Source organism: Bactrocera dorsalis, chromosome 3 (assembly GCF_023373825.1).
Source record: "Bactrocera dorsalis isolate Fly_Bdor chromosome 3, ASM2337382v1, whole genome shotgun sequence".
Classification (NCBI taxonomy): Eukaryota; Metazoa; Arthropoda; class Insecta; order Diptera; family Tephritidae; genus Bactrocera; species Bactrocera dorsalis.
Window position 1 is genome coordinate 18,168,204 of NC_064305.1, and position 13,578 is coordinate 18,181,781.

At 34.1% G+C, this 13,578-nt stretch overlaps 1 protein-coding gene across 1 annotated transcript; it reads left to right on the plus strand.

The window, feature by feature from the left end:
• The first annotated feature begins 7,467 nt into the window (after nt 1-7,467).
• On the plus strand, nt 7,468-12,347 carry LOC105224710 (CCAAT/enhancer-binding protein). The gene has a single exon (XM_011202872.4). It carries the CDS (start codon nt 8,018-8,020, stop codon nt 9,380-9,382), a length of 1,365 nt encoding a protein of 454 aa, XP_011201174.2. The 5' UTR covers nt 7,468-8,017; the 3' UTR covers nt 9,383-12,347.
• Nucleotides 12,348-13,578: the final 1,231 nt, after the last annotated feature.

The window sequence follows — 13,578 nt, forward strand, 5'->3', positions numbered from 1 at the left end:
ATTATAGTGGCTCTCCAACGTTTCGATACCATTTTTGTAGTACAATTTGTCCTTTCCAGAGAGCATACTTTTGAAATCTGTGAACAGAAAATGGTCGCTAGGGGCTAGATCTGAAGAATCCGGTGAAAACGGAAGCATTTCGAAGCCCAATTTATGTAATTTTGCCATCGTTTTCACTGAGTTGTGACACGATGCATTGGCTTGGTAAAACAGCACTATCTTTTTCTTCAAATGCCGCCGTTTTTCGGAGATTTCGTCCTTTAAATGGCACAATAGCATTATGCAATAATCATAATGTTGACAGTCCTTCCTTTTCCGTGGTAGTTAAAAAAATTGCTCCACGCGTATCCCAAAATACAGACGTCATAACCTTGTCAGCCGATTGTTGAGTTTGCACTTTGCACAGAGCTTCCTCATACCCAAATATTGGCTAGTCCTTTCGTATTTTGTCAAGTATATTTCCAGCGTTACCAATCACATTGTGTCATACCATTTAGTGTTATAAAGGTGAGATTTTAAGCTTCATTTAACTAAAAAAAATTAAATTCGGGGTTGAAAAAAGTTACAGCTGTTCAAAAATGAGTGAAAATAATGAACAAATTCGCTATGTTTTGAAATATTTGTATGCCTCACAAGCCACCAATGAAATTTGTAAAGTTTACGGAGGCGGTGTTGTATCAGTTCGTGTAGCACAACAATTGTTCGCTTGCTTCCGTTCTGGAAGTTTCGTTGTGAAAGATGCACCTCGCTCTGGTCGACCTAACGAAAAAGTCGATGAAATTACAAAAAATATTGACTAAGACCGTCACATTAGCAGCCAATGTACTACCATTCATCATCAACCGGGTTTGAACCATTTAAAAAAGGCTGGCTACAAAAAAAAGCTCGATGTGTGGCTATCACATGAATTTTCTGTGAAATTTTTATTGGTCCGTATTAACTTCTGCGATTCTTTGTTGAAACGAAATGAAATCGAACCACTTCTGAAGTGAATGATAATAAGAGAAGAAAAATGAAAAAAAAAAAATGAAATGAAAATACGAGAATAATGTGCGAAAAAGATCATGGTCCAAGTGTGGTGAAGCACAACAAATGAACGCAAAGCCATGATTGGCGCCACGAAAGATTTGCTGAGTGTTTGGTTCCCACCAAAAGTAAAGGGAAAGGAATCATCCAGTATGAGCTGCTCCAACCTGGTCGAACGATTGATTCTACATTTTACTGTCAACAACTGATAAGACTAAAGCAAGCAATCGAAAAAAAGAAGTGATCAACAGAAAAGTCTCGTTTTCCATCAGGACAACGCTGAACCACAAACATCTTTAAGGACTCGGCAAAAGCTGGGAAAGCTTGGCTGAGAAGTTTTGATGCATCTACCATATAGTCCTGACCTTAAACCATCGGACTACCATTTGTTTCGGTCAATGAGGAACTCCCTTCATGGAGTAAACTTGGCTTCAAGAGAAGCCTGTGAAAATTACTTGTTGCATTTTTTCGCCTAGAAACCAGAAAAGTTTTACAGTGATGGAATATTGCCTTTAACGGAAAAGTGGTCGACCAAAATGGTACAATCTGGTTCATTAAAGTTCATTATAAATAAAAAAAAAAAAACAATAAGTTGAAGTTTGATTAGAAAAACGAAAAAGCCTTTTTCGACTACACAATACTTTTGAATGATATGACCTACACGTTCAGTTAAAATCTTCAGAATGTTTGCTATATTGAACAACTTCACTTTATGATCATCCAAAATTATTTTGTGAACTTTTTTGATGCTTTCGTCGGTAACAACCGCTTTTGGGCATCCACTGCACTCACCGTATTCGTTGCCCATTTCACCACGTCTAAACTTAGCTTATCAATCCTGAATGGCTGATTTTTCTGGGGTAGTGTCCGGGAACTTGTCATCAAGCCGAGTTCTTGCTTCAACTGTATTTCTTCCTTTCAAAAAGCAATAGCTTAATTATCATCACGCGAAATTCCTTTTTATCCATTTTTTCACAACAACAAAAGTTACTTTACTCAAAATGATATACTTCACAAACCGTTGATCCGACAGCTGTTAAATTTATACACGCTGAGGGATAGCTCAGAATCATGTGAAATTAATTTTAGTAGCGCCATTTACTCGTATGTGTCAGGTCGGGGACTTTTCACTTGACCTTTTATGAATTAACTTGATTTTAACCATTATTACTGGAAAAAGATTGTCTTTGAATTTTATTAATATACCTTGCAGATTGACCAATATATGGGAGGAAACCATGGTTGTAGGGCGGCTTCGCCCATTTTTACACAACAACATAAAGATATCACGATAATATTTAGCACCAAATTTTGTTTAAATTTATGGAATCGTTCCTGAGATGTTGGGTTTTACTTACAAAAAGGCGGTCCTACGCCCCTTTTCAGATAATACAATAAAATTTGTTCTCAGGAAGTTTCTTTGATATACTTTCATATTTTGTGGGTTATGTGTATTGAACCTATTAGAAAACACGATCACTACTGTTTTTTTAAACATTGACATGCCTTTCCATACTTTGCAATACATATTATTGACGTTTACACCCTGTGTATGTGTCCAGAAGAGTCCAATGAAATGGTGAGATTTTGCTTTTGTGCGATTACGGTTCAAGGACATTTTCTGACACTTTTTTTTCTTAATATTCAAAACAAAAATTTGCTACAATAATTATCTCATAGTAAATATAACGCAGTTCTCACGATATGAAAAAGATAGTATAAACTCACACATTTGCAATCAACGCCACAACAAAAAGCGGCAGAGCAACACTTATTAACAATCAGCTGATAACGGTACTCACGAGTTACGTCTGCTACCAAGCATAGCACTTCACCCCACATCCGCCTACTTATCGAAACAACTTGCAAAGCGTAAACAGAGAGCAATCGACAGCGTTCACGACAACTGAGTTGGCGTCGAAATCGAAACTAACGCCAACGCGTATCTCCGAATCGGAAATGAAAGCGAGAGTGGCATGAATCTCGATCGTGTTTGTGTTTATGTACACTCATACACATAAATATGTAAAGCTGTTGTTGCTAGCTTGGGGCTCGTTTTGGTGAGCTTATATATCTAGCATACTCGCGTATGTATGCTTTTGTGTATGTACAAATAGTACCGTTAGAGTACGAATGTAGTAGAGAGTGCAGAAAAATAAACTACGGAAAAGCGATTGCATGACGTCACAAAGAGAGAGAGAGAGAATGGGAAACAGAACTAGTTTTAACAAAGCCAAATTGCTGTGCAATTCGATCGCGGAAACACATGAATATTTGGTTTGGGAAATACTTTAATAAAAGTTATGATGTTACGAGGATGTTTAGGAGAATGCGAATCCCATCTGCATATTTTCCCTCTAATTATGGAAAATAGTATTTAGGGAATCGTGGCTAAGTTAGATTTGCCAACTTACTTTACGTCCAAACGAAGGTCTTACCTTTTAGAAAAATGTATTTCAAAAGATCTTGTCTGATGTCAGGCTCAATAGCACATATCTTTTAGAAAAACTCGACACAATATGCAGTCTTTTCGAACTCGAAGAATTGGTAAGCCCGTAAAAATAATAAACCCGTTCAAATGATTGACAAACTCGTTCCCCAACTCTTACCCAACCGATGTGTAGTCAGTAATCTGCATAAAAGCGGAATTTTTTTGAGCCTTCGAAGTCCTGAGAGATTTTTAAGCCTTGAGCCCAATATAACCCCAATAGAGAAACTAAAAATTTAAATGTCGAGAGAGAGAGAGATAAACCAATTTATATAAGGGGTTTTAGAATGTTATACTTATTAAGAACAGTTTTTTAGGGAATTATTCTAGTTCGGAAATAAAAAATAAAAGGTTTTTTATTTTGGGAGCTATAGGTATTTTGCTGACTCAGTATCCAAACTGGTTCAGCTGAAACTTATATTTTAAAGGCGTTTTTCTCGAAAAGGACGTTTTCAAAACCATCCTCGTTTTCTCAGGTTCTAACTGACCGCATTGCCTGAAATTTTTAGAGAGTGAAGAATATGTTTCGTTCGCTTCGCTCAACTTATATCAACATAATCGGCATACTGGGCGCACACCATCAGCCTTCTTGAGACCCAGCACTCATTATTGGATAATATTCGACCGAATAGACCACGTCCAGGACACAGTGATGAAAATATGCCAGCCGTATCTGAGAATGTACAATAGGACCGTAGATAGTCGATTCGGAGTTGCTTTTTTCATCCAGAAAGTGGTGGAATCATCGGTCTCTATTTCTTCAAACGTAAGTGAGAACGTAACTGCCAATGGCGAATGAAGCTCATAATCTTGGCAACATTTGGTTTCTACAAGGCGGCGCCACTTCCCCCTCGCATCAATCAATGGATTTATGATAGAATACTTTAGTGAACAGATAATTTCACGTTTTGGACAGGTCAATTGGCTATCGTGTAATATCATACCTGGACTGGGGATATGCAAAGTCTAAAGTCTATGCAGACAATACCTATTCGATTCAGGTCTTGGAGCAAAACATCATGCTTGTTGTTCGCCAGTCAAAATGCTCAAACGAGTCATTGAAAATTCGACTCAACGGATGGATTGTGGGATTATCTGAGACGTAGACGTAGCGTTCATCATTTGAAAGAGATAATACTCAAAAAATAAATCCGAAAGAATATTGTTTCGAAGAATAATAAACATTCCCCATTAAATTGAAAGCTTCTGTGTTTTATAATTGGTGGTTGATTTTCAAAAAATTTCGATGCCCTTAATCCAGTAGCTGAAGTGGAACTATCAAAATATTGACTAAACAACAAAAATGAACCCATTACTTTGACTAGAGACTAGCTGGCAAATCCAATACAACTGGCTCTCCAAAGCTCTCTATGACGTATACGTACTTTGTGATATCCACAAATAGAAAACAGTAAAAAATTCACTGATAGTGTTGAGGGCATGGCAAGCGGCCAGCTGAATGACCAGCCAAACAAACAGCAAGCAGGCGAACTGCATTCCATAAATGAGAGCGAAAGTGATTTTGGGCACATTGAGAGTGTATCGTACACAATGCGCCACACGAGCGGATGATTGTGGCGGACTGTAACTGACTGAGAGAGCCCCCCTTTGTAATAGCAACGGGCGATCCACAGGTAGTTGCAGCGGCTACGGCAATGCAGTAATTTGCTTACAAAAGCACACGCGTTTCAGTGTGGGATAGGGGGAACTGTGCCTTCGGTTTTGTGTGCCATATTCGTATAGAGGAATATATGTACATATACTATGTAATTATGTATATGGCTTTTGTGTTTTACGATCAGTCTGTATGAGTGGTTTATTTGTGTTTACAGAGTCGTGTGTAGGTTTGTAAGTTTCGGCAACTTCTTTTGGACTGGCGAAGATTTCTTTTTACAATTTACTTCTGTGTACGCCTTTCCCGTTTCGCTTTGATACTCTTTCTTCGGAGTGTGTGTACTTTTTCGACTGTTGGCGGGAATTACAACGACGAATTGCAGTTCAAATTTTAGTTACAATTTACCAATTGTGGCGCTAAGACGTGTGGAACGCTTCGTACGTATTCACACTAGATAACGCTGCGAGGCAAGTAACTGCGTTAACAATTAAAAAAGCAGTAGAGCGTTTTTTGGGCGTAACTCTTTGCTCGTGGAGCTTGTAAAGTGCTGAGAACGTGTTTCCAACAGTCAGAGTTGGCGAGCTTCCCCGCGCATACTACGTCATTCGTCATTGCATAAACGACGTCACTGTGGTTTTGTTGTGCGCGAGTGGTTAGCGGTCGGGTGACTCGGTTACTTGGTCGGTGGTTGTATAGCTGGCTAGGCGGTGTGCGCTTTGTTTTTCGGCGCTTTGCGTTTTTTGTGTTGCGCGCTAGCGTAGTGCGGCAGTGTGCAGTCGCCGCTGTAAGCTTACGAAGACATCTTCGTCATTATTGGGCCAAAACGAAGACGCTGAAGACTTGTCAAAGAGTCATTACAGCGCCGCTGACGCAGTAGTAGCAGCAGCAACAGCGGCGATAAGTGCAAGTGAGTGAGTTGGTTAGTTGGTTACACTCACGAGCGGATGCGGACGCGCACGTCGTATAAGTGGAAAATATAAAATCGGTTGCATCATTTGTGAAACACTTCAGTCAACCGAGGAAGGTTGTTGAGTAAAAGTGACGCCGCGCGCGATATTCCAGTTGAAGACAGCCGCCCGTAATGACAATAACGCAAGACAGTTACAAATTTTGAAAGCAACAAAGTAGAGAGAAAATATTAAAAAACAAAAATAAATAAAAAGTTGAATCAAATTGATTTAAAAAATTTAAAAGGCGCTTAAAACATTGTGAGAATTCTAAATTACCAAAAACAAAAAAAAAACATTTGTGGCATAACACGTGAACTGTGAAAGCTTAAAAACATTAAAAAAAATATTTTTAAAAAATATTTATGAAAGCTGTGAATTCAAAAATAAAAAGTTGTTTATTTGAAAATATTTGATGTTCGAGAAAATAAATACAAAAACAACACCGAAATTTAAAAAAAAATACAAAATTGTAATTTAAAGAATAATTAAAATAATTAATTTAAAAAACAATTAAAACAAAATAATTAAAAAAACAGCTTAAACAAAATAGTTTAAAAATTTGGTTTATTTGAAAATAAATACAAAAATCAAATTGAAAATTCAAAAATAATTAAAAAATTATTAAAAATTATTACTAAAAAACTTATTCAAATTTAAAAAACAATAAAAAAATAATTAAAAAAATTAAATTTAAAAAATAATTTTAAAAATTGTGGTTTAAAATATAATTTAAAAAATTAGTTAAAAAAAAAATTAAAAATAATTTGATAAATTCTAAATTAAAAAATAATTTTAAACACAATTTTGAAAGATACAAATTTCAAAAATAGTTAAAAAATTTTAAAGAAAGTTGAAATATTAAAATAATATTAATAAAAACGAATTTTTAACACACAATATACAAATTTAAAAATTAAACTACAAAATAAATTTAAAAAATAAAGAAAATTTAATATAAAAAGAAAAAAATTAAAAAAAATTTTAAAGCAAAATAAGTTTAATAAAAGTATACAAAATTTATTTAAAAACTTATTATAATACTTATCAAAAATTTTAACTTAAAAAAAATTAAGAGAAATTTAAAAAATTAAAACAAAATAAATTTAACTAAAAAATAAACCTCAAAATAAATTTAAAAAAATATACTAAAATATTTTTAAACAAAATTTTAATATAAAAATTAATTCAGAAAATTTTATTGCAATTAAAAAAATTAATTAAAAAATTAAAAAAAAAAATAATTAAAAAATTAAAAAAAAAATTAATTACAAAATTAAAAAATAATAATTAAAATTATTTTAAAAAAATTAAAAAAAAAACAGTCTAATTGAAAATGTAATTTAAAAAAAGTAACAAAAAATTTTAATTTAAAAAATAATTAAGAAAAGTTAACAAAAAAATTTAATTCAAAAAATAAGAAAATTTAACAAAACAATTTTAATAAAAGAAAAACAATTAAGAAAAATTAAGAACAATAAAAAAATTAATTTAAAAAATTAACCCTGTGACAACATTTATAAAAAAAAATCCAAAGATTTTACCTCAGATAAGAAGTGGATAAGAGCATAAAAGCCAAAAGAAGTTTTATACACAGAATAAAAAAAATACATACATATTAATATATATATTTAAAAAAATTCTGAAACACATATTATAAAATATTTAAAGAAACTTAAATGCGACAAACTTTGAAAAAAAGTAAAAAAATTAACTTTTTCCCCAAATCAACTTTAAATGTGAACAACTTTTGAAAAAAGTGAAAGAAAATAACTATAGTGAACCAGAAAGCAGTGCAACCGCTGAAATGTGCTAAGTTCTGCCACGCCCCCAAACAATTTGTGCAAAAACGGTATAACAAAACTCAGCCCCCTTCAACTTGCGAGACAAAAGCAGTCAGTATAAACAGCAAACATTTTGCCCTCATTTGCACAGCTAAAAATGCTCAATATGGAGTCACCACAGATGTACGACACCGTGCAGACACTCTCCCAGCTGGACCTCAAAAAGCAACCACCGCCCCAACAGGCGATCATCGGCCAGATCACGCTGACGGCCATGTCCAGCGGCCAGCAGCAGCAGCAGAACAACAACGCTGCAAACAATATTAACAACAACAACCCAAACAACAACAATGGCACAGATGCCAACAACAATAACAGTAATAATGTTGGCAATTTGGCTGCCGCCGCAGCTGTTGCTGCACAACAACAACAAAACGCTGGATTGGTGGTCAAACAGCATGCGGTGCATCAAATGCAGCATGCCGCCGCCGCGCTCAACAATAACAATAATGCCTCCGCCATTAATGCGAATGTGAATAATGTGAATAATTTGCTGCAAAAACAAATGCTACAACAGTATACACAATCCGATTTGGATGAGTTGACCGCGCAGGAGATCACTTTGGATCTGCAACACCTGATCGACGATCAGTTTCGCGAGCAAGAGGGTTTGGGCATCTTCAGCGATATGGTCACCAGTCCGGGCGGTTTGTCGGCCACGCTGCCGCCCAACGGCATGGTTAGTGCCGCGGCCAAAGTGCTGCAACAACATCAGCTACAACAACAAACGTTACGCACACAACAACACAACTATGGACGCAGCGCTTTGGCCTACATGCCACAAGCGGTGCACTCGGGCGCAGCATACAGCAACAATTCCAGTGATGAGAACTCCTCGGTGGGTTCGGACTCGTCGACCATCAAAGAGGAACCCATCGATCCGGAATATCGCCGTCATCTACAAGAAACCAATGCAAATAATGCAGCCGCCGCCGCTTTCATAACAAATAGTGGCGCCAATGGGCTCTACAATCCGTATCAGACGGCGGCCAACAATGGGCCGGTGGGCAATAACGGTGGCATGAGCAATGGCGTTGGCGGCGGTGCGCCCAACTTCACCAATCTGACCTCAGCCAATGTGTTGGCACATCACTCTGTGAATTTACCGCATTTGGCGGCCGGCGCACACCTACTCAAACACCACAACAAACAGCTGCACCATCAACGCAAATCTTCGCTGAAACATGTCGATAAGGGTAGCGAAGAGTATCGTCGGCGACGCGAACGCAACAACATAGCGGTGCGTAAGTCGCGCGAGAAGGCCAAGGTGCGTTCACGCGAAGTGGAGGAGCGCGTCAAGACGTTGCTCAAAGAGAAGGAGGCGCTGTTGCGTCAACTGCAGGAGATGACCAACGAAATCCAGTTACACAAACAGATCTACATGCAGCTGATGAATCATGCGAATCCGGAAGTGAGTCGCGTGTGCCGCAGTTTCCTCAACACCAACGATCATGGGCTTTAGAAGCGCCCACAGGACTATGGCGCACGCGGAGTTGCCAGCCAACAGCTAGAGTGCTGGCGCTTCGAGTCGTGTCGTGCGGCGTACGTGCGTTCGCGTGCGTGATCTTCGTAATATATGTAAATAAGTGTGTGTGTTTGGAAGAAGCTTGCATGGATCTTTGTATGTGTGTGTTGCGTGTTAGTTAAATTTTCGAGCAGCAAATCTTATCACTGTGCGCTTATGAAATATTAAATAAATTATAGTTAAGTTCTAAGTTTTTATACAAAGCTCTGCAAAGTGTATGTAAATTGTAATGTAAATAGTTTAAAGCGAGAGTCGAAATAGAGGCATTCCTCGACAACCTGAATATGTAATAATATTTTTATGTGTATTTAAATTTATGTATATTTGTAAAGCAATACTTCTTTTTTAAATATTTTAATATATGTAACTTATTTGATATAACCTAAAATTTGTAAAAATTATTTTTTCAAATCAATTTCAAAACAGGCAAAATTTTTAAAGCTGTTCAAAATATTTCGGCATAAAACATCAGAGAGAAAGAGAGCATTGTTTATAAATTTTTAGAAAATATTTCAAAATTTGAGTTATGTTCGAAGTTATAGCCGTCTTCCAGAAAGTGTTTTTCGAAATTCAAACTATTTTCGAAGTTATAGCAGTCTACCTTAAACGGTCTTTTCGAAACTTCAATAGTTTTCGAAGTTATAGCCGTCTTAGTGAAATTATTTTTCGAAATTCATATTATTTTCGAAGTTATAGCTGTCTTCATAAAAGGATTTTTCGAAATTCAAACTTTTTCGAGCTATCCTTAAAGGATTTTCAAAATTTCCAGTTATAGCCGTCACCCTAAAAGTCTTTTTCGAAGTTCTAATTGTTTTCGATGATAAAGCAGTCTTTCTAATAAAATTCTTCAATACTCGAACTATGTCCGAATTTATAGCTGTCTCCTTAAAAATATTTTTTCGAAATTCGAACTATTTTCAAAGTTATAGCCGTCTCCATAAAATTTTTTTTTCGAAACTCAAACTGTTTTCGAGTTTTGACCGTCTTCCTAAAGAACTTTTCAAAATTTCAATAGGTTTCTTTTTCGAAATTCAAGGTGTTTTGGAATTCTTAACCGTCTACCTAAACAGATATTTCGAAATCACCCAATCCCGTAAAATATTTGAGAAATTCAAATTGCTATCGAAGTTATAGCCGTCTTCGCGAAAAAATTTTTCGAAAGAAAAATTATTTTCGAAGTTATAGCCGTCTTCGCAGACAACTTTTCGAAATGAAAATTATTTTCGAAGTTATAGCCGTCTCCCCAAATGTTTTTTTTTTCGAAATTCGAATTGTTTTTGATGTTATAGCTGTCACCATACTAAGATTTTTTCAGAAAACAAATTGTTTTCGAATTTCTAACCGTCTACCTAAACGGACTTTTCGAAATTCAAAAAGTTTTCAAAGAAATAGGTGCCTCCATAATCGAATTTTTTATAATAATATCAAAAATTTTTCGAAATTGTAACAGTCTCCCTAAAGCACTTTTCGAAATTCAAATTTATTTAAGTTATAGCCGTGTACGTAAAGGCTTTTTCGAAAATTCATAAAAGTATTTTTCGAAATTCGAATTTCTTTCGAAGTTATAGCCTTCACCTTAATCAAATTTTTCGAAATTCATGTTATTTTCGAAGTTACAGCTGCCTCTACAATCGGATTTTTTTTACATCAAATTTTTTTCGAAATTGTAGCCATCTTCCTAAAAGAAGTATTAAAATTCAAACATTTTTCGAAGTTCTGGAGTTAAAACGTTAATTTAAAAATCTATCCTTATTTTCGAATAGCTGACTTCACTAAAAAATTCGGGCCTTTAGACCAGACAATCCTCACAATTCAACGCATTCTATTGGTTATATACGAAACGGGTCTCAAAGGGATGTCTAAGGTAACGGTACAAAAAATACTAAAAACACAACTCAAAAAGTAGCGAACACAGTTTAAAAACATCTTTTTAGCAAAACTATGCACTCAGCTATCAAACTCAGCTCTTTTTTTGAGCTTAGCCGAAAATGAAAAAAAAAATATATTAAAAAAATTTTAAAAACTATAAAAAATTAAAAAATACTTAAATGAAATACATATATAGCTTTCTAAATTTTACAATGCTTTATGCTTGATTAGTTTTCAAAAACCGCCTATATAAATGTAAACTGTCTACTCAAAGGTTTGTACTTATTTAAAATATATTTAAGCCTAGCACTTTAGCTTCCCTTGCAATTTAAATATAATTTAATTAAATGTAAAAGCATGTAAGATAAGCCAAAGAAGTTTTAAGTAAAATTTATTAATAAAAAATAAATAAAATGCTAAAAATGTACATGTAAATATGGATAATGAAGAATAACGGTAAAAATTACAGTACTGCATAAAAGTGGTAAGGTGTTTCGAAAGTTCATATAATACATTTGATGTTTTTTTTTCATAATATCGGTGTTTTCTAACTATAAAAAAGTTCTCAAAACTGTAAAATTTAAAATTATTAGAAAATATATATTTTTTTTTGTTTTTGGTATGCCACATACGTATTGAAAAAGTTCCGTTAATAGCTCTTATATGTTTTGGCGTGTGTTGAAAATTGACTGTAAGCTCAAATTTTTAGGTTTTTTATTTGAAAAGCGCATTTGACAAAGAAAGCTTGAAATTTTAAAATTATTTGAATGAAAAAATTTCTAAATTTTTTAACTCCCATAATTTTTAAAATTTTTCTAAATTAACAAAATATTTCAAAAACACAACTTCACACAAAATAGCTGTAAATTTTTATGAATATTTCGTTAACGATTTACAATATTCGATTTGCTGCTGTTTTCAATATTTATTCCAAATATTTTTTTTTTACATATTTTTTAAGAAGTCTAAGTGTCCAAAAGCTTTGCTAATGTGTATGTCTGTATGTTATTAAAATTATTGTATTTTCAAAAAACCAAAACATGATAAAAATTAAAAAAAAAAATACATAAAAAAAATGTATCGCGCTTTTGCTTCAATCATCACCCATTTTAATTATGCTAAACTCTTTTAAGAAAAAAACAACTATTTATTGTTAAAATGTGCTATAGACTTAAAGGGAAATGGCAATGTTCTCAGTTAGCTCAATTTTAGTTATTTTCTTAAGCAAATTATTTCGTAAGTTTTTATTACATATAAATTATACACACTAAAGCAATTAAAGCACCTCATTAACAAAATTTAAATAATTTTAAGAAATTTTTGTAAAAAGAAAACAAGCAAACAAAAAGTGTTTAGAAATTTGTAAAAATTGCTGGTTGAAATGTTTAAAAATTGACAATAAATGCTTAATAAAATGAGAGAAAATTATATTTAATAAATGTGCAATTATTTTCAACAGTTTCAGCTAATGTGAAGCAATTTTTTTAATTTCAGTGTCTTTCGACTTACTATTTTGACATTCACACTCAAGTTAACTCGTCTGAAATCGAATAGTTGACACAGTATAATTTTTCTAGAGTTATAAATAAGATTATTTTCAGTATTGAACATTAATCAAGAAAAAATACCACCCAGAAGCTAAAATAAGTTTCAAAAGTACAAAAGATTCCTTACAAGAACTTATTTCAGCCGGTCATTTTGTATGGTAGCTATATGCTATAGATGTCCGATCTGAATAATATGTTAGAGAGTAGAGTTATTTTCAACAATAATCTGTGCCCAATATCATGAAAACATCTTGATAAATAAAAGAGTTTTTTATACAAGGAATTGATTTTCATCGTGGACATATTGGTCCAATCTCAACAATATTGCCATGAGAAAAAAGTAGTAAGACTTTATTCATAATTTGAAAATTCTTAATTTATTTTTCAAAATACATATATGTCGTACCCTCAAAGTAATCCCCCTTGGCACAATACACTTGTGTCAACGTTTTTTTCCAATCCTCGAAACTGTTTTTAAAGTCAATTTCCGGGATAGCTTTCTATGCGCGTAGTGATTTATGTTTAATGTCAACTCAAAATGTTCTGCCCGATTGAGTTTGCTGAATAGCCAGAAGCTATGTACATCAAGCGAATATGGTATGATATTGTTTAAATTGGCGAAAAACTCACGAAGAATCAATACAGTATGCGACGGTACATAATTGTGGTCCTATCGGCCTATTGTTCGTCTGTTTCCGAGTCGTAAGCATAGATTTA

What these genes read in the sequence shown, in the direction of transcription:
- LOC105224710 (XM_011202872.4), top strand. Translation starts at nt 8,018, where the DNA reads ATGCTCAATATGGAGTCACCACAGATGTACGACACCGTGCAGACACTC.